The sequence below is a fragment of the Rhineura floridana genome, chromosome 6 (assembly GCF_030035675.1).
Source record: "Rhineura floridana isolate rRhiFlo1 chromosome 6, rRhiFlo1.hap2, whole genome shotgun sequence".
In the NCBI taxonomy this organism is placed as follows: Eukaryota; Metazoa; Chordata; class Lepidosauria; order Squamata; family Rhineuridae; genus Rhineura; species Rhineura floridana.
In genome coordinates, this window is record NC_084485.1 from 22,304,244 (window position 1) to 22,326,364 (window position 22,121).

The following is a 22,121-nucleotide window of genomic DNA, read 5'->3' on the forward strand; positions in this document are numbered from 1 at the left end:
TGAGAGAGACAAAGGAAAGGGGTCTCCTCTACTTAAAAGTTGGAGAAGAAGCAGGAAGGAGCGTTTGGAATGTGTGGTCAGCTCCACTAAGAGCATCAGTTTACAGGAAGGAGATTAGCAGATGAGCAAAGGACAGGTGCAGCCCAGCCTCCTGGAGGACTCCTCTCTATCTCCCCTCTGGCATGCAAATACCCCATTCGAGGTGCATTCTCACAATTCCAACAATACTGAGCTAGATGGACCAATGGTATGACTCGGTATGAGCCAGCTGCTGCCTGTGTTACACACCCTCCAGTATTCCAGAGATGAAAACAGAGACACAGTTGTAACCAGTACCTGCCGAAGGCATTTTGCACCCCACCCCACTTCACCAGGAGCTCACATAGCACCTCCTGCTTCCCAGGACCAAAGTGTTACAAAGTGCACCATCAGAGTCAGGTTTGACCGGGCCCTGGGCAAGGAGCCTTTGTGAGCCTGTTTCCTCTATCAGTGTCCCACAGTGGACACAGTGGGAGATAGAAGTGGGCAGCGGCAGCAGAAGCAACAATGCTCTGAGCAGCGCCGGGTGGCCATTTACATTTCCCACAATGCCCCAGTCATGCTACATCAAGGAAATAAGCCAACTGTCTCCACGCTGGGCACAGAGAAAGCAAGAGGATAAGGGACATATTGACACAGAGAGAGAGGGAGAGAGAAGAGGGGGTAACAGAGAAAGAGAAAAAAATTGATGTCCCCATTTACTTTTAGCTCTGGCTCCACCTCCAACTACTTTCCCTCATGGAAATGTGGCCCTACACTCTAAAAAAGTGAATGTGTATCTCCTTCCAATTCTGCCTACCCCAAGGACTCCCAAACCAGTGGTCCACAAGCTTCATTCAGCCATTCTGCGGCAGGTCGGTGGATTTGTGATTGAAGATGAGAGGCCATTGCACTGAATATTCATATTGATTTTTTATTGCTGCCTTTATTTATTATATTGTATTTTATTGTATTACAATGTAAATTCTCTGGAATACAATAAAATAACAATATACAAGAAATCAAAGAAGCAATAAAGATATAATTTACACTCATACAGGGCTGAGCAGCACAGCTGCTGCAACAGGTAGAAAAATCACGAAGTGCTCCACCAGACCCTCTGCAATTTGCAAGCAGCCTCTGCGGGGGAACAAAGTTTGTTAGCCACTGACCCATGCGATAAGAGTACCGTACACAATTGAGAGCATGTCTACTCAGAAGGAAGACCCATGGAGTTCATTGGGTCTAACTCCCAGGTAAGCGTTGACAGCACAAGGCACAGAGAGGATTTTCAGTGGTGCAGGAAGTCTGAGCACAGGGAATTTTTTGTTGGAATATATGTGGTTCAACTCCAACCTGTGGGTTGAGGCTGCATGGGGTTAAAAAGGGTAGCTACAGAGGAGACCTCTTGGTTGCTAGGCTATACCTGTCCTTTGATCTCCTGCTGTCTCTTCCTTCCTGCTAGACTGATATGCAAAGGATGTTGATCACAGTTCCTTCCCTCCTTCTTACTATCTTTTTTCTCTCATGAGAGAGAGCAGACATATTCCTTTGTCTCTCCCTCTGCAGAGGTCTCCTCTCTAGCTACCCATTTTAACCCCATGCAGCCTCAACCCACAAGTTGGAGTTGAACCACATATATTCCAACACCCCTTCTCAAGGAGAACTTGGTTCATTCTACAAGGTGCATCTTGCCTCGTAGCTTATGGTGCCGGACTTTGCCCAATGGTCAAAGCATCCTAGGAAAGAAACCAAATTGGAAGGAGATTCAAACCTGTCTTTCCTTTGAGCATGTAAAGAAAGAAGGAAAGAAGGTTCTGCAAGCACCTTGGCAGCCTACTTGTTTTGCCCTTATTTGATACAGTAATGGCTAGAGACTGTGTGTAATATGCCACGTTCAAATGCATGGACCCTTTCTGTGCTGGTAGTTTATGCCAACAGGAAAGGCCCGTGCAAAGAAGGCAAGCAGAGTTAAGACCCTCTTGCTTGCCAGCTAAGGTCTGTTCCATAGCCTATGTCTTGCCGGTGAAATGCTGTAATCTTTAGCAGCCTGGAAAAATTTTAAGGACCAAGGTGCTATTATTAGACTTATCTCACTAGAGTTGCAAACAAGCCCTGCTACAGATCCATTTTATCAACCTCCCTTGAGAAGCACTGGGGGGATGTGCTGCTAAGGTTGTGCCAGGGCTATTGCTTTTTATCTCTCGTTCACAAATGCACAACTACCTGTTTGGTGGTGGAAGTAACCAGGCCTTTTTTGGAAGTGGACACACGATTCCGGCTTATGCTGAATCCATCCATTGTTCCATCCCGCTCAGGACTATCCACACCGACTGACAGTGGCTCCAGGGCTTTCGACCAGGGTGGGCATTTATAGATGACAGTCCTTTATTTTGAAGGGGTATCAGAGAATGGCCTTCTCTTTGAGGAACTCCTCTATTTAAAGGGCTGTTCAGTCCAAGATAGAGAACCCTAAAATAGAGCAGGAGCTTTAAAGGTGCCCATCAGTGGTTAGCACCTGGACAGCAGACTGAGCAGGCACACACTATCACTGTCTTCTCCACCAGAGTGAGCTGTGCTGTATTTCTGTTGAAATTATGGCAATTATTTCTAAATTTCCATCTATACAATTAAAGCAGCGCATGGAAACTTTATGCAAATGTGTCCATTTTTGTCCTCTTTTTGTCCTCCCAGCTTTACCTAGAGATGCCAGGGACTGAACCTGGGACCTTCTGCACGCAAAGCAGATGTTCTACCACTGAGCTACCAAAGCACCTGCTGTCTCATCCTCCACTGCTGGAGACAGGTGGAAGAACCCATCGACTGCTTCTCCTGCACCTACCTGTTGACATAAATTAGGGCCATGCAAAAGACGCACTTGTGGGTTGTGCCCAGATATTAGAGCTGGAACATACATCCAAAGACATGGTGAGAAAACAATCATTTCAGCTAGAATCAGGGATCTCAAACCTCTTTCTATCTGGAGTATCAATAGGTGTTTGAGGAATTTTCTGGTTCTGTTACAAACCTGGAGGATGGCAACAGCCTTTTGCATTGTATTTAACAGGAAACCATGAGTGTAGTTGTGCAGGATCTTGTGGGGTCTTAGACCCTTTACTTTTTTGGGAGCAGGGTCCCAGCAGGCTCCCTCTGTCTCCAGCATCCTACAAGCCAATCAGCATGAAAGAGGAGTGTGTTAACCATTGAGAAGAGTCTTCTAACATGCTTCCTTGTCCTTTCCTGTGGATTGGAGCCAATCAGAGTAAAAGGAGGTGAGTCAAACACTGAGAAGACTCTTCTCAGTAGCTAACACATATTTCATGCTTATTGGTTCCTAGGCATTATTAAGGATCTCATTCTCAACCCCACAGCAAAAAAAAACCAGGGAGGGGACTTGGCTGTGATTAACATGAAGGGACCCTGCACTTCTGAATATGCCACTGCACTACTGCAAAAAATATGTTGGCAAATTTTCTCTGGCAAGAAGCAGCAAAAGGGTGATTTTGAGCAGGTATAGGGAGAGCCAGTGCGGTGTAGTGGTTAAGGTGCTGGACTACGACATGGGAGACCAGAGTTTGAGTCCCCACACAGCCACAACCTCACTGGGTGACCTTGGCCCAGTCACTGCCTCTCAGCCTCAGAGGAAGGCAATGGTAAACCACCTCTAAATACCACTTACCATGAAAACCCTATTCATAGGGTCACCATAAGTTAGAATCGACTTGAAGGCAGTCCATTTCCTTTCCTTTCAGGGAAAAGGACTGAGTACAAATACACACCTATGCACAACTGCTTTTAACTAGTTAAAAAGTTGTGGGGGGATCCAATTACACATCTCCTGTGTCATCTGCTGTACGGCTCTCAGATTCCCTGATGCAAAAGGCTGTTGCCATCCTCCAGAGCTAGGGCCTTCTCAGTGGTGGCCCCCGAACTATGGAACGCCCTCCCTGATGAGATACGCCTGGCGCCTTCTTTGTTATCTTTTCGGCGCCAGGTAAAGACCTACCTCTTCGCCCAGGCAGTTTAAAAATTTTAAAATTTGAATTTAAAATTGAAAATTTTTAATTATGTTTTATTGTGTATTGTATTTACATCCACTTGTATTTTAACCTGTTTTATTATGCTGTACACCGCCCTGGGAGCTTATTGCTATAGGGCGGTCTAAAAATGTAATAAAATAAATAAATAAATAAATAAATAAATAAATAATGCCACAACTGGCAGATGATCCTTGAAACAAGGGCCTTGCCTCAGAAGCCCAGTTCCATCCTTCCTTGAACCCTGATTTGACTAGGCAAAGGCGAGACCAACATGTCATTAGACCAGTCCTATAGTTGCAAAGAAGTTACTTTCTTATTTTTTAGAAAATATGTATGAATCTCTTTTGGTTGTTAAGTGCAGTGGGTCTCCAGTTTTACTCCAGAAAAAAAGTATAGCAAATGTTTGAGAAACACTGCCCTATGTGGCATGCCATCCCCATATATAGCACCCAAGCTCATGTTTATTATCACTGCCACCCCGTCAGATGCTGGGTTTTGAGATTAGGAAAATGGTTCTTATCATACTGGCAGCTCAAGAGCCACAGCCTGGCATTCTCCTTTCACTAAAAAGGATAGATGAGCACGTAAGAAAAGTAGCTGTGATCTTTTAAAATTGTTTTCCATTTCTTCACTTCCCCATTTTACCCTCTGCAGAAGGGGTCCCTCTCCATTTTGTTATTGCTGGTTGTGCTGAACAAGCCAGATCAGATTCATTCATTGAAAACATTTTTGTCCTGCTCTTCAGCCAAAAGAGGCTGGGGGAAAGAGCAGTTTACAAATGTCAGTGACAAGATAGCTCCTTCTCTCTGCCTTACAACCTAAAAGACACAAGACAAAAGGAAAAGGGATTGGGAGGAAGGAGGAAAAGTGCAAACTCATGCACTATTTCTTACTTACAGAGTTTTTGTAATGGCCAGATGGAATGAAAAGATTTCAAGGAGAGGAGCCAAACATTGCTAAGTAGATGGAGAGGCCCAGCAGTCCAGTTCAGCTGAATGGGGAGAGAGAGAGAGGCCCTGCAGGCTGCAGTTCAATCTCTCTCTTTCTCTCTCCTGTAGCCTAGTAGAATGGCTGTTTGCACTGCACTGACCTCCCAACCACCTTACCCACTCTCCCTCCCAGTAAGCGGCAGCAGCCCACCTACCAGGATGCTAGCATAGCAGCTCTGCCCCACCTGGCAAGCCATATCTGGATTAACAGGGAAAACGTAAATCTTTACCATCATATTAAGGCCCAATACTTGCTAACTAACAAGTCAAGAATCTGAACACTCTCAGAAGCCTAAACTGCCAGTAGTCTCGCCTGGCACGTGTGACACTGGTATGTTCTTGTCATCCCTGCTTTGTTTGAGGTCACTTTCTTACAATATATACTCCGACAGAAACATTGTTTATATAAACAGATACACAGTAACTTCCACAAACCTCAGCCAGGATGGCCAGTGGTCAGAGATGAGGGGAGCTGTAGTCCAAAACATCTGGAGGGCACGAGATTGAGGAAGGCTGAGTTACAGGGGGCATACAGGACAAGGAAAACATCGGTTCCCTTAGGGCAGCCTTTCCCAACTAGTGGGCCACCAGGTGTTGCTGGACCACAACTCCCATCAGCCTCAGCCAGCATTGCCAATGGTCAGGAAAGATGGGGATTGTGGTCCAACAACATCTGGTGGCCCACTAGTTGGGAAAGGCTGCCTTAAGGACTGTGTAGAGCCACAACACATGTAAGGAGTCCGCTTGGAGTTACATTTTGACATTTCATATGGTAGGCTTAGCCCTGGTTGCCCTAACGGACCAGCCTTCACTGGTTAGAAACAAAATCATACCTATTGTGGTGGCACGTGTGATTTCCAACATAAAGAAATTTATTGCCAGCGATGCTAAAATGTCATAATACATAAATATATAAATATATCATGAATATCATTGTTTATCTGTTTGGCACTGTAGAAAACTAAGATATTAATCTCCTAATTGTGCCTAGGATTGCAGTTACTGCTTGTAAGTGTTACGATGAACTTTTAAATATTATTGATTGTAAACCACCTTGAACATTATAATTATTCTAATGGAAATGAGGTAGAGGGGCTTTTATTTGTTGTTTTTTTAAAGGACCTCCTGTACCTGCATTATAATATTGTATCTACATAATTTCTAAAATGATCCTTTAAAAATTATTTTATCACTGGTACTGTTTAAGTCTACACTGTTTGTGTGTTTTATTTACTTATTTATTAAACAAAGGGAACCAACTACTCTTGTTAGCTTCTGACCAGGCACAGCTGAATACATCCAACTGAATGTGCGGGGTAAGATAACAGCACAAAGCAGGCTATCTCAGGGAACAGAAACTTTTTGAAGAATGATCCGGCTGTGCGGGCACACACACACGCACACACACACACACACGCACACATGATCCCTCCCCCTCCCATCATGATGATGTGTGACAGGCATTTCAGCATCAGTTGATTTTGTTATTCAAACTATTTCAGTAGCGAGTTTTTTTTATAAAAGTTGGAGTTGGAGGGAGGGGAAGTTTTACAGCAAGCAAATCACCAGCTTGGCACAATTGTACAGAACACAAAGAGTGTAAGGACAGAGGGTTCATCCACACGGCGAGATGGCTTTGTTAGCATTTTCTGGGTACTCCTGATGCAGTGAATGCTGCTATAAGCTTTTCACACCGGAGACTCTGTCTATTCTGGTGGTTCCCAAACTTCTTTTTCCCCTACTTTGAAAATTGCTGATGGGCTTGGTGGACCACTGAAGAATTTCTCCACCTGTTGCAGCAGTTGTAATGGGCTGCATGAGATGCTGTATGATATTTAATTGTGTTTTTCTTGCTTCCTTTATTGTATTTTATTGTATCATTTGCATTCCCTAGAATTCAAATGGTAACACAATAAAATAAAACATAAGAAACAATCAAAATCAGTATCACACAAACATGCCGCAGACCCCCTGAATGAAGCTCACGGACCGCTGGTACTCCACGGACCACAGTTTGGGAACCCCAGGTCTATTTGATTTGTATCTCACCCTTCTTCAAAAATTTCCCAGAGAGGCATACATAATCCCACCCCCCAACCACCACCATTTATTCTCACAATAACCTTACAAGGTACAAATAGATGAATCTGACCGTTTCGGCTTCTCACCCTCCTTTTCTCATTTTCCCAATCTTCGGGTCTGCACATTTCTGCATTAGTTTGTGAGTGTTTTTTATGTCTTCACAAAACAAATCAGCATTTCAGTATGCATTTTGCCCAATATACACATTTTTGCAAGCTATTTTCCTTGATATAATGAATTTTGTACAGGGCCTTTTCAGTTGTGGCTCCCCATCTGTGGAATACACCCCCCAGTGAGGTCTGTCTGGTGCTGTCATTGACATATTTTTGGCACAAGGGAAAGACTTATCTTTTTTTCCTGGCATTTGATTAATTGAGATGATGCTGTTTGCATTAGTGCGCTGCCAAAGTTTTCTGTGGCTGTATATGTTTTATTTTGTTTTTATGGTACGGTATATTTATTTTTGTTTTTACCAATGTCGTAAGTCGCTTGGCGCACTCTCAGGTAGCAAGCCATTAATAAATCTAATAAACAACAGCAACATTTCCACTGATATATGCCTTTTTATGCACACTTTTCCATAATATGTGCAGTTTTGTATGCATGATTTGGTTGCAGAACTGCATCACAAAATTCAGAGACCTGTGGATTTAGGAGGATAGCTGTGTTTCAGTTTGCATATTGTTTGGGGAAGTGTGCATTAACTAGGCTCACATTACTACCCCACTGAGGAGGAGCTCTGTCTCATCCTTACATACATAAACACTGCATCCAGCAGGAAACAGTTCAGTCACTACAAGTGCCTGAACTAGATAAACCCTGTTGAGGGCACAGTGTCCCCCCCTCCCCCCCTTCCTTTGCCTTGCAGCTTATCAGCTATAGCAAACATTTTAATGACTTGTTTGGTGGCAGCAAGCTGTGTCACTGGATAACCTCTCTGACCTCAGGCATAGAATGCATTAGAAACCAAGTGCTTAACCAGAAGAGGCAATCTTCTCTTGGAGATCCTTGGTTTGTTGGGTCCAAATGATGTAGGTGGAAAGAGGAACCCAAGTTGTTCTGTTCTGTTGATATTCCGTATTTGAAACTTGGTTGGAACACCTCCCATACAAAGGCTGTGAGCACACTAGTCACCTGCAGCAAAGAGTTTCCATTGGCCACACCTGGAGGGGCAACGGGTTGATCTGCTGATCAGTTGCAAAATCCTTTAAAAAAAATGCACTCAAGCTGATCCCATCAGGTTTTACAGTAAAAAGGAGCAGAGCTTGACTAGCATCATGTGCCCTTTTTCAGAAAAGAGAGATGGAGATGCACTGGAACCGGCAGAACAGTGAGTGTGTCTCTACCCAAACAAAGGTTAAAGTTTTTAAAAAGAGGGGACCATAACTGAGGTTCAACAAATTATTGATTAGTATGGAGAATGTTGGACAGAAAGTTGTTTTTCTTCCTTTCTAATAATAGTAGGCCTGGGGTGGGGTGGTCACACACGGCATAACCGGTTGGCAGTAGGTTAAGGGCAGACAAATGAAAGTACTTCTGCAGACTAACAACAATGCATATTGTGCTTACGGAATTCTCTGAAACAAGATGTGGAGTGTTTCTGTTCAAGGTGCCAAGCAGCCTTCCATGCCATTCCCTCTCATTTTCCTTGGGGTTCCCACCAGCCTGCTGATATAGCTCTTTTTATTCATAGATGGTGGTGTTTGGGCTACATAAAGATCCACATTCTGAGAACCGAGTTCACTATGAGTATATCATGGAACCTTTACATATAAATGCAGCATGCCTCTGAATGCCAGGTTCTTGAGACTATGAGGAAAAGAGCATGAAATGCTTGAGGCATCAGAGGCATCTAGCCGGCTTCTGTTGGAAACAGAATGATGGACTAGATGGATCTATCGTCAACCCAGCAGAATAGTTTGTATGCCCCATACACTCACAATCCAGATGTTATTGGACTACAACCATCTGCCCTGACTAGCTGGGGCTGATGAGAGCTAGAATCAACCAACACCTGGAGGGCACCCTGTTGGCTACCCCTGCTATACACACTTACCCAGGAGTAAATCCTATTAACCTCAAGGGGACTTATTTAAGGACATAAAAAGAGTCCTGTTGGATCAGACCAAAGCTCCCTCAGCATCCTGGTTCCCACAGTGGCTAACCAGATGCCAATGGGAAGCTCACAAGGAGGATGAGAAGGCAACAGCATTCTCCCTCTTGTGTTCCCCAGTGACTGCTGGTAGGTATTATCAGTGCCTCTGATCCTGGAGGTGGTATATAGTCCTCCTAATTAATAGCTATGGATAACCTGCTCCTCTGTTAATATAATGTAATCTCTCATTTCATTGGCGATCACTCGTGGCCGACTAAGATTGTCTTCCAGGGTAAGGTCTTTAACAGTGGGTCCGTAAGTGATTGTGGAGGCCAATTCTGGATCTCCTTACAGCCATCTCAGTTGGTGGCCATTTTTCCGTATCTTGTGGAAACAAATTTAGCTTTGTTGGATTACGTGCTGTGTAAAGAAGTAGGTAGATATGTGCAGGATTGCACTGTCAGGGCAGATAATCCACTCCACACATTTAAAGCACATGATTTCCCCCAAAGAATCCTGGGAACTGTGGCTTTTTCCTTCACAGAGCTACAAATTCCCAGCATCCTTAACATACAGTTCCCATGATTCTTTGGGGGACGTCATGTGCATTAAATGGGTGTTGAATGTCTGTTAAATGAATGGGGAAAAACACTTTGAACCAGAAACAATGACTTCTGATCTAGAGACAATTTCAATATGTATGTGAATTTCATCAGTATTTCAAATAGCAAGGACAAAAGATGAAGCCATAAACCCCAACATCTGAAACAGATGAAGATCTTTATATTATTTTCCTCAAGAATTTGTTTCTGTGGTCTCTCTCTCTCTCTCTCTCTCTCTCTCTCTCTCTGTTCTCACACTAAAAGCAGCTGATCAAACACTCTATAAAAACACACTCAGAAAAATAAAAGCGAAAAACAAATTAGTTTCATCATCCTTTTCAGAACAAAAAACAAGTCTCTTTCTGAAATCTCACCCTTATTGCAGGAAATGAAAGATACAACTACTTGAGCAATGATCAGGAGAAGACTATGGGCTCTGTCCAATGCTAGTTCCACTCAGAGTAGATCCATTGAAGTTAATGAACATGGCTACCTTAGGTTCATACATTTCAATGAGTCTACTCTGAGTAGGACAAGCATTGGATATAATCCTATGAGAACTGGCATGAGATTCATCAGGCTGCAGCAAAGAAAGAGGTGGCAGCAGGGCTCTGCCGAGGGACCCCATTTTCACTCCTGCTCTCCCTGAACTGTTCCCATCCCAGCTGGTCAGTAGTATAGTGGCAAATTCAGAACTGCAGGGCCCCTTCATGTTAGTCACAGCCAGACACACCCTATTTTGCTGCTGGATTGAGAATTAGATCCTTCTTAATGACTTATCCCACAACAGATATCCCTAGGAGCCAATAAGCATGAAAGGGAAAAGCTTCTGAGAAGAGTCTTCTGAATGGCTGACTCACCTCCTGTAACTCTGACTGGCTCCAGTCAACAGGAAATGACAAGGAAACATGTTAGAAGACTCTTCTCAGTAGCTAACATGCTCCCCTTTCATGCTGATTTCATAGGATGCTGAAGACATAGCAATCCTGCTCCCAAAAAAGTAAAGGGTCTAAAAAACCCTGAGACCCTGGGCGACTACACCCCTGCAGCTGGACCTTAGATGTGTTGGAATATGTGGTTCAACTCCAACTTGTGGGTTGAGACTGCATGAGGTTAAAAAGGGTAGCTACAGAGGAGACCTCCTGATTGCTAGGCTAATACCTATCCTTTGATCTCCTGCTGACTCTCCCTTCCTGCTAGACTGATGTGCAGAGGATGTTGACCACATCTCCTTCCTCCTTCCTTCTTCTTCTTTCTCTTGAGAGAGAGAGCAGACATATTCTCTTTGTCTCTCCCGCTCCTCCAAGCATGAGTGCAAACACTAGGCTTAATGTTTGCATCTCCAGCTTAGCTAGATGTAGAACTCTTTCCTATCAAGCATGTACTTCCAAGATAAAGTAGTTATTTCTTATTTTAAAGTCTCTGTCTGACTAATTTGCAGGGAAGGTGTAATCTTTAGCAAAGATTTAAACACATAAAGGCTCACTCAGTCTCTCCATTCCCAATTTCGCCACTCTGCGACAAGATGAACTTTGGGACTTTAAAAAATAGTGCCTGAGTTTGTTTCCCCTCCCCACTCTTTTTCCTTTTGCGTGGTGCATTTTAGATTATCAGCCTGAAGGCGGTGTGGCTGTTTTTTTAATTGATCAATAAATTGCTCTGTTAGGGTTTTTGGCAGAGTAAAAATGTTTTGATTAATTATTGAAACAGTTCCATCACACCACCTGTGTTGCACATTTTACTGAGACCTTTCTGAACTCAGCCTTGACTCCAGGCAGAAGTTGGGGCAGAAATGAACATTCTTCAACGATTCAATTTTGAAGACAGCTATTGTTGAAAGACAGCAACTTTAAAATCTATGAAATATGAAGGGGACAGAGTCAGAGCATCAGTCCATCTAGCCCAGAACTGAGGGGTAGCGACTGTCCAAAGATGCAGGCCAAGCAGTTTCACTGTCCTGCTAGTGACCTAAGATTCTTTTTCACCGTAGATGCAAGGGGCTCAATGTAGGCTATAGGAACATTGGAAGCCGCCTTATACCAAATGAGACAGTTGGTCCATCTAGCTCAGGATTGTCTACTACACGGACTGGCAGCTGCTCTCCAGGACTGCAGACAGGGGACTCTCCCATCCCTACCTAGAGATGCTGCAGATTGAACCGGAGACCTTCTGCACACACAGCAGATGCTCTGCCACTGAGCCACAACCCTTCCTCTGTAACAACCACTTCTGCATGCAAATCTGCGTAGAAGGGCTTCTCCGCAACCTTTTTTAAAAAGGACGTCTCTGCCCTGTCTAACACAGAATACAAATCCTGATATGACTGCCTCTGCTTACTTCCCTCCTTTGTGAAAACTCAACCCCAAAGTTTGCACAAGTCCAACCCCCCCCCCGCATACTCAACAGCTGCAGAATTCTGACTGATGGCTGAGAAGGAAAATGTGGGAGGGGAGGAGGAATGGAATGGAGTATCCTGAAAGATGGCATGGCTGGCTCCCAAAGAGGAGCACTCCACACTTCAGCATTTTATGGCAAGTCCCACTTTGTTGTGCTCCAAAAAGGAACCTCTTGCTTGGGGAGGGAGAGGATGAGTGACGTCAGCGCCCACTTTAAAAGGCACTGGCATGGGAAGCACACCAAGTTTGCCATCTTAGGGCAGTGTTGAAGTTAGTCTTCATATAGCTGTTGAAAAGAAATGACTTGCAGCAATGCTGATGAACTGCTCCTGAGTGACAAGCAGCTCTCTCTTGCCAAGACAAGGCACCTACGGACGGCTGGGCTTGCTTTTCTGCAGGATGCCCTTTTATTGCCTGATAAGCATTTGCACTGCCTCGTTCCCTTCATTCTTACTATTTGTCATGGATGATCTCTTGACAATCCCATCCATCAAGAAGTCCCTGGCAAAGCACTCTGAGAAACTTTCTCCTCGACTGCTCTACTGTGGTGACACTCCCTTTCCCTAAAAAGCCCAGCCAAGCAATCCCAAGACTTTTCTTTACAAAAGAGTGAATTGTGGGGGTGAAGTATATAGCATTTTCTATTAATGCACAGGCTTCTGGTTCATTTCCAGGCCTAGCTCAAGGTTGTGATTTGGACCTTTAAAGCCCTAAGGCCACAATCCTAAATACATTTACTTGACAGCTATAGAACAATGGGGCTTTCTTCTGGTTAGTGCATAGGGTTACACTGTAAATGTGTTGGGACTAGAGGTGGAAAAGATCTGCCAATTTCAGTTCCCTCTGTTTCTCATTTTGCCAGTCTTAAATTCAGTTCTGCAACAATTTGCACTTAAAAAAAAATCCTCATGAAATGAATTTCTCCCAATACACACATTTTTGTTTGCAGTTTTGACTATATGCATACATTTTTGCAGCAATTTCTCCTATTATAATGCATTTTTGAATGTGATTTTTACTCATACATTCACACAGCTGTCATGGCTAGTAGCCATTGATCGCCTTGTTCTCCATGAATTTACCTAATCCCCTTTTAAAGCCATCTAAGTTGATGGTGATCACTTCTTGTTGGAAAGAATTGATCCAGCAGAACTCTTACTTTGGTGAGGGACTTTAGTGAAAGCCTTTTGAAAGTCTAAGCACACAACGTCAACTGGCTCACCCCTCTATACTTATTGACACTTTCAATGTTAACATGTTTTAATCTTTTTTAGTTTGCTGTTAATCTTAATCTTACTGTGTGGCGGTGAGGGTGGCAAAGAAGGCCCACTTCTCTGCCTCCGTTGCATCCTCAAGTAGCCATCCAGTGGAGCTTTTCTGTATTGTCAGGCGTCTGTTGACATTAACTCCAGGAAATGGAGTCTTAGACCCTTTGGAAGCCTGCTGTGAATTGTTTGCAAGACACCTTAAGGGTAAAGTTGCTGGCCTCCGTAGCAATCTTGATGCCCCATCCACATCTACTGTAGTCCCCAATGAGGTGTCCAGTGCAAAGTCTGCTGCAACTTCTTGGGAACAGTTTCAGTTGATGCAGTCTGATGACGTAGACAAGGTGCTTGTGATGATGCAGCCAACAACGTGTCCTCTTGGCCCTTGCCCTTCTTGGCTTATTAAAGCTTGCCGAGGGGGTTTGACCGAGTGGATCCAGGGTGTGGTCAACGCAACATTGCTGGAGGGAGTGGTTTCAGCCACCCTGAAAGAGGTGGTGATCCAACCGCTCCTGAAAAAGCCCACCCTGGACCCATTGGTCTGAGACAATTACCGCTCAGTCACAAATACACCCTTTTTAGGGAAGGTGATCGAGAGGGTTGTGGCGCAGCAATTGCAAGTACTCTTGCATGAAACAGATTATCTTGACCCATCCCAGTCTGGGTTCAGGCCTGTATATGGGACTGAATTGGCCTTGGTCGCTCGAATGGATGACCTCTATCGGGAGAAGGAGAGGGGGAGTGTGACCCTGTTATTCTTACTTGATCTCTCAGTGGCTTTTGATACCATTGACTATGGTATCCTTCTGGGCTGACTTGGTGAGATGGGCATTGGAGGCACTGTTTTACAGTGGTTCCAATCCTATCTCTAGGGTTGTTTTCAGATAATAGCATTGGGTGCCTGTCTTTTTGCCCCAACAGTTGTGCTGTGGGGTGCTGCAGGGTACCATTTTGTCCTTCATTCTGTTTAACATCTACATGAAGCCCTTGGGAGTGGTCATCAGGAGATTTGGAGCAAGATGTCAGCAGTACGCTGATGATACCCAGCTCTATTTCTCTGTAACATCTGAATGGGGAGAGGCCGTGCAAGCCCTGGACTGCTCCCTGGACTCTGTGGTGGGCTGGATGAGGGACAATAAACTGAGCCTGAATCCTAGCAAGACGGAGGCGCTGTTGGTTGGTGGCTCCTGAGTTCAGATTATTGGTCAATTGCCTGCTTTGGATGGGGTTGTACTCCCTCTGAAAGAGCAGGTCCATAGTCTGGGGGTGCTCCTAGATCCATCTTTGTCGCTACAGCCCTGGTGACTTCAGTGGCTAGGAGTGCCTTTTACCAGCTTTGGTTGGTAAGCTAGCTGCGGCTGTTTCTGGACTGGCATAGCCTAACTACTGTTTTCCATGCACTGGTAATCTCCAGGCTGGATTACTGTAATGCGCTCTATGTGGGGCTGCCCTTGAGGTTGGTCCGGACACTGCAGCTGGTGCAACATGTGGCGGTGAGACTGCTCACTGGGGCAGGGTATCACCAACATGTCACCCCGCTGTTGAAAGAATTGCACTGGCTGTCCATTTGATACAGGGCCAAGTTCAAAGTTCTAGTTTTGGTGTACAAAGCCCTATACAGCTTGGGACCAGGATACCTGAAAGACCATCTTACCCCTTATATACCCAGTCGATCACTGCACTCTGCAGGTGAGGGCCTCCTGCAGATACCATCTTATCAGGAGGTTCGTTCTGCACAATATAGGAAACAGACCTTTAGTGTAGCAGCACCTACCCTGTGCAATTCCCTACCCTTAAATATTAGACAAGCGACATCTTCTGTTATCGTTTTGGCGCCTATTGGAGACCTTCCTCTTTCAACAAACCTTTTAAGTTGAGACCTTATCCCAGTCTGCTTCTGTGTTGGAATTGCTTTTTAATGTTTTAAACTTCTTTTTAAGATCTCTTCAAAGCTTTTAAAAATGTTTTTAAAGTTTTGTTTTAATGTACTTTAAAATCTGTTTTTCTGATGTTTTAAAGTGTTTTTAGTGCTTTTGTTCACTGCCCTGAACTCCTGCTGGGAGGAAGGGTGGGAGGTAAATCAAATAATAAGTAAATAAAATAAAGCAGACACTAGTATGGGATTATGCAGGCTTGAATGGCAGGGCTTACTAGAGAATAAGTTTTACCTGCCCCCACCATCTCAACGTTGTCAATGTGCCCCCCCATTTTCATGTTACCGCTGCTCCTCCAGGACAATGTACATGGCTGTCCTCTGTTGTATTCTCACAAACAACCCTGTGAAGCGGACTATGCTGAGAGTTAGTAACTAGCCCAAAGTCAGCCAGACAAGAGCTTCATGGCTGAACAGGGACTTGGATTTTAGCCTCCCTGCTCTTTGTCCGACACGCTAACCACTACACCATGCTGCCTTTATCTTGGTATGGCTGCCATTCATTCCAACGGTGGAACGGGGGAGAGTGAAACATTGCTCTTGTAGTAGGGGAAGAGGACAAGGGTTAGGTTTTATTATTATTGTTGAGATTTTTAATGTTTTAATGTATTTGCATGTTTTTATTTTGTACGTCGCCCAGAGTGGCTGGACAGCCAGCCAGATGGGTGACTAATAAATTTAATAAATAAATTTAATAAATAAATGGGATTATACTGGAGCAGGGGAGTAGAAAGATGGGGATTATGGCAGGGACAGAGCCCACATCAGAAGGGATCAAGGGGCAGTGGGAGTGGTGTTATGATAAGGCAGAGGTGGGGAGCCTTTTCGGCTCTGGGGTCCTGATGAAGAAAGGAAAGGTACCACTGAAGATCTTTATCTGGCCTCTCCCTGCGGGCGAGCTTTGACAGGTGCACAGCACAACCCACCTGTCAATCACATGTCATCATGATGTCACATGGTTGACAAAGAGATAGCAACAAGAGGAATAGGATAGCTAGATCTAAGAAAGGTGCGGTGGAAAAATGGCGTTTAAAGGAATGGGGCAAAAAGCTGAAGCCCGTCCCTTTTGCCTGTCCATGATATTTCATAGGGCTTTTCATGAGTGTGAACAGCAGGTTTTATTTCTGATGTCCAAGACTAGGGGTAGGGAACCTCTGGCCCAATCATGTACCTGCAGGGGGTCCCATTTGGCCCCCAAGGTCATTTCCCCCATATCACACCCACCCACCGACATCACTAATGATGTCAGCAGATGGGCAGGAGGACAGGGTTTAATTCTGCCTTGGCTGCGCAATCCAATTCCCAGCAGAGAACAAGATCGTGCAGCCAAGAGAACAGGATTTAATCCCCTACCATCAGGTAAACAGAGATTAAAGCACAGCATAAAAACACCCTTTGAAAGAGCTGGTATGCAAGTGCACAAGCAACTAAGATGCTTTTGCAAAGGTTTTAAGACAGCTCCTGTTTGCTCAAATAGGAGCATGGGGGCTGCCTTAAAGTCTTTTAAGTCCCCAATCACAGAGACTTAACAGAAGCAAAAGGGATTATGACAGATGGGTACCCCCATCTGCCTGTCAATCATCTAATCTCATAATGATGACATGTGATTGATAGGTGGATGATTTCACCCACCTGCCAAATTTAGCCCATGAGACAGATCCTGGCCCATGGAGGCAAAAAGGTCCCCCTCCCAGTCCAAGATGATTGCTGAGGAAGCGAGCAAGTTTAGCCCCAACTCTAATGGTGTCCAAGGACATCCCTTTGCCATCTAAGTGGATGGTTGCCATTAATTCCTTTGGCAATATTTATTCCTCTTCTCCTTCAAGCACACAACTGCAGGAACACTGCAGCGATTGAAAAACTGGGCCTCTCCCTCCTAAAAGCAGGTGACCTGGCCTTCCCTGTCTGGGACCCCTGGAACGTTTTCTCTTTCCCAGAGCCCCTGCAACATACCAGCCCTCCCTCCGCATAAATGGTGATTTCACTTGAATTTCACAGCAACCATACTAAGTGCATGTATGCCAACCTTGCCACATCCTAAACACCACTTCCCCATCTCTTATAGGGCTACAAGAGACAAAGTAGCATTGTTTTAAAAATCAAAATAGTTTATTGCTCTTCTTTTGTAAAAATGCAGTTAACTTACACCGTCCTTTACTAAAATCAGCAGTTTGTACCACTGGGTATAAAAATGTCACATTTTAAACCCTTTTGTTCACCTGTTTAGAACTCTGATTCATACCTGACATTCTCCTAAGCACTGCTGGCCCATGCCCCCATGCTTAGCTTTTATATAAATACTGTAAAATTTCTCTAGACTTTGCAGCATTATAAACGAAAGATCTATCAAAGTAGACAATATGTTCCATATTCTTTTTTCTTCCTTTTTTGCTTTAAAAATATACCTAAAACTTTTGAGATAATCTTAAAAGAGTAGCAATTATAATAAAAAAAAATTACAGTGCGTTGACTAAAGGAATATTCCACTGTCCTTAAAGCCAATATTCCCTTTTTTGCATGTTGAAAGTGATTTAGCGTTACTTAGGAACGTTTTTCTTCACCTACATACAATAATTTAGTTGAGAATGAAACAAGGCAGATATTACTATTTTTCTACCTGCAATTCACAGCTCCTGTGAATGAAAAAAAAGATCACAATAAATATTAAAATAGTTTTCCCCCCCCTGTAAGGCATCTTGAGCATTACAAAATTTTTAATACAAGCCAAAAAGAAAAAAGGTTTGCATTTTTCCCATTACTGTATTATCCAGGTACCTTCTATGGCAAGAGTAAAATGACCAGACTGTAAAGTTTGATAGTGTAAGCAGGAGCGGGGAGTAAGAAAAGAACAGGCCATGGAAGTAAATGGCTATCAGTGTGCCAGAACCTGTAGTTTTCACTTGAAGTCATTTTCAGTCCATCTTTGCAACAATATTTGTCTTCATTAAAAAAAAAGAGCTTACCAAAGTTCGTTTATTATGAGTGTAAGTCTTTTTTTGCAAAGCTTGTCTGTAACACTATAAATAGCTTAGGCATCGATATGCATTCTTCCTAATAAGGTTGTTTAAAAAAAAAGAAACGTTGATTGTTATTTTTATTAAAAAAACCTGCTTTCCTCTTTCATTTCACAGATTCCTACCCGACCCTCCAAAAAGCTTTCCATCTTATTATAGAAAGAAAGAGTTCTCCTGGAAAAGGGTGGCGGCGGCCAAGGCTAGACTTCCTAGGCTTCTACTGCATACGGTCGGGCTGCAGCTGTGTCGGTGGATACTGCACAAAAGCCGTGGAAGTGGCTACTGGCGGATTAGAGGTGAGAGGCGGTTGGAGAGTGCCTGTGTAGCCATATCCCACGAAACCAGCAGCAGGAGAGGCAGCGTATGGATACTGGTCATAGGCAGCGGTGGTGAACTGCGAGTAGGCCTGGGTCGCCGTTGTGTAGTCTATGTAGGGAGATGTGATTGACTGTACAGGGGTCGGAATGACCATGCTGGGCTGAACAATCGCTTGAGGGTAGATAAAGTGATGTGCAAGCCTGTAAGATTAAAACACAGATAGATACAGTCAGGTTCTTTGCAGAGAAGAGCAGCAACAGTTGGTAAGGGCCATAGCTCCGTGACAGAACATTTGCTTTGCATGCAGAAGGTTCCAGGTTCCAGGTAGGGCTGGAGGATACTCTTTCCTGAAAACCTGGAGAGCCGCTGCCAGTCAGTGAAAAGAATACCGAGATGGATGGACCAACGGTCAGACTCACTATAAGGCAGCTTCCCATGTTCCTTTTCCTATGGAAGCAGTAAAATCGTGCCATCATTGTGCTACAAGAACCAGACCATTACATTAGATTGATGGGTGGGGAAAGTAGAAAAAGAACAACCAATAAAAATAAACATGAAAAGCATTTTTTTTTTAAGATTTCAACCAGCAATTGCAGACAACAGAGGCCTTGGAATGGTTTAGCTGTATATTCTCAAGAGCAAGCGTCCTGCAGTGAGGCATGCTCCTGTTCAGGCTTTCAGCCAGTTTCATCCAGGACACTCCATTCCATTCCCTCCCCACAACAGCCAGTCAGCATTCTATGCCCACTGAGCATGCTCAATCTTCATTAGGCTATTTTGGGAGTAGGGTTTTGTTCGATTTTCCAAAAGTGGTTTTTCATTTTGTACTCATTTGGGTTGCCCCAAGCTGAGTTGTTTCAGCTATGTAAGGATCGACACTCAGAGAATAATTTAACAATTAGTGCATTCACTACAGCAGAAGTTCCCAAACTGTGGTCCATGGCACGTTCACATTAAATTTTTATACTGATTTTTTAAATTGCATTTTTATTGCTTTTTTATCTTATATGTTATTGTATAGTATTACCATTCAAATTCTATGAAATGCAAATTGTAACACAAAAGCAGCAATAAAAATACAATTTTAAAAAATCATACAGCGTTAAGTACAGCGTATTACAGTTGCTACAATAGGCAGAAAAATCATTAAGTGGTCCATCAAAACCCCTAGCAATTTTCAATTGGTCCACTGGAGAAAAGGTTTGGGAACCACTGACCTACAGGATTCAAGAATTCATCTAGCCCAGCATTTCATGGAGAGCCCACCACCTCCTTTCTCCAACACTGGAGGCATTCAAGAGGCAGTGGGACAGGTATGCTTTAGGTTGGATTCCTGCACTGAGCAGGGGGTTGGACTCTAATATTCTACGATTCTATAACCTGGAGCTACATTTGCTCTTACTCTCTCAAAACAATAGTTTATAGCTGAAGTAAAAGTATTCCCATCCACTTGGTGTATTCTCGCCTACAGAGATGAAGAACTACAATGCTGAAGTTAACTGGTAAAGTACTGCCTCGTGAGAGGTGCGGATCCATCAAAACAGACAGGAACAGCTTACTCATTCCTGCATTGGCTGTATCGACAAGAGAAATACTGCACCACTGAAGTGCGCTGCAGTTTGAGAGGACTGACATGAACACTCCCTCCTAAGAGGTCTCTTCTCTAAAGCTGTGCTCCCAATCGTTTAGAATGGCGCTCTTCAACCTTGAGTCCCCAGATAGTGTTGAACTCCAACTTCCATCATTCACAGCCAGCTTAGCCAGCAGCCGGGGTGATGAGAGTTGTAGTCCGACATCTGAGGAACCAAGTGAATTACATGTGCAGTTTACTGCAATTAACTATGGAACATTTGACACCATCTCACTTGGCTGAATTGAGCAGCCAACACACTTTTCTCTTCTAAGTTTTCTTCTGTGTTTCCTATTTCCATACCACTTTTACCTGCTCCAGATTACCTTTGGTCAATCAGCACCAAAAAGGTTATACATCCCCTACCTCTGCCACCACCGTCTCTCCTAAGCCTTATTTAGGTGTTCAATCCCTGCATGAGATTAGATGCACCTGAGGAGAGTGAGGACAGCCTGGCCCTGCTGCCCGTCTGTCATGTGGAGGGCAGCAGGGCCAGGCATGGGGATGCAAGGGAGGTGGAGCCAGTCTGCAGGGGTGGAGCCAGCCAGCACTCCCCCTTGCACAACTGGGAACCTGAATGCCAAGAGAGAACTGGCCTTTTGGCGGATGTGGAGGGTACATAACATAGAATCTGCCATTATGCTTCTCTGCTATCTGCTGGAGGGTTAAAGCTGCTGCCAAGTTAATTACCCACACACTTATCCTAGATATCACCTCCCGCTGTATAAATTCTGGACATACCCATGTGATGGCAGCAAAGGGGGGTTATAATGTGTGTCTGTACAGCAGGCATAAATCATGAATCAAGCTGTCAAGTATTTGGGTGTGTGTGTGTAATGGAGCCCTGCTTGGTTCATTTCTTTCCCAGAGAGGCTCACTTGGTGCCTATGCTGGTGTCTGTCAGGAGAGAAGTGAAGATCCTTTAATAATAATAATAATGATTTCATTTCATTTCATTTTATTAAATTTATATACCGCCCATAGCCGAAGCTCCCTGGGCGGTTCACAACAATCAGCATAAAATGCAATAAAACACATATTTAAAAGTTTTTTTAAAAGCTTAAAATTTTAAATTTAAAAACATTAACATTTTTACACATACTAAAATGCCTGAGAAAAGAGGAAAGTTTTAACCTGGCGCCGAAAAGATAGTAATGTCGGCGGCAGGCGTACCTCGTCAGGAAGACTATTCCATAATTCGGGGGCCGCCACTGAGAAGGCCCTCTTTCTTGTCACCACCCTCCGAGCCTCCCTCTGAGGAGGCACCCGGAGGAGGGCCTTCGATGCTGAGCGTAGCGTATGGGTAGGTTCATATCAGGAGAGGCGTTCCATCAGGTATCGTGGTCCCGCGCCGTATAAGGCTTTTATAGGTTAAAACCAGCACCTCTGGCTGGCCACTGTGAGAAAAAGACTAGATGGGCCCTTGGCTTGATCCAGCACAGCTCTTTTCATGTTCTTAGTAGCGCAGCAAAAAACATTGTTTCCTGCTTTGCACCACCCTTCACTGGGAGAATGCTGCCGTGTAAGCTTCCCTATGGGCCAGGTGGGAGAATTATGCAACGGCACAAGCCGCGCATTATGACATTGGCAGGGTGAGGAAAGTCAGCGCTGCAGAAGCTGTTTACAGCATTCTCTATATGATGAAGGCACAATACAGGGCACAGCAGACCAGACACCCCCGACCCATCAACAAATACCGACATAAGAAGAGCCTCCTGGATCAAGCCAATGGCCCATCC

At 44.2% G+C, this 22,121-nt stretch overlaps 1 protein-coding gene across 1 annotated transcript in view; it reads right to left on the minus strand.

Moving 5' to 3' along the window:
- Window positions 1-17,538: 17,538 nt before the first annotated feature.
- The window catches only part of RBM38 (RNA binding motif protein 38), a 37,485-nt gene continuing 32,902 nt past the window's right edge, over window positions 17,539-22,121 (minus strand). The window contains exon 4 of the mRNA XM_061630273.1: window positions 17,539-18,952. Coding sequence (XP_061486257.1) covers window positions 18,652-18,952 — 301 coding nt within the window. The 3' untranslated portion in view covers window positions 17,539-18,651. The remainder of the gene's footprint in view (window positions 18,953-22,121) is intronic.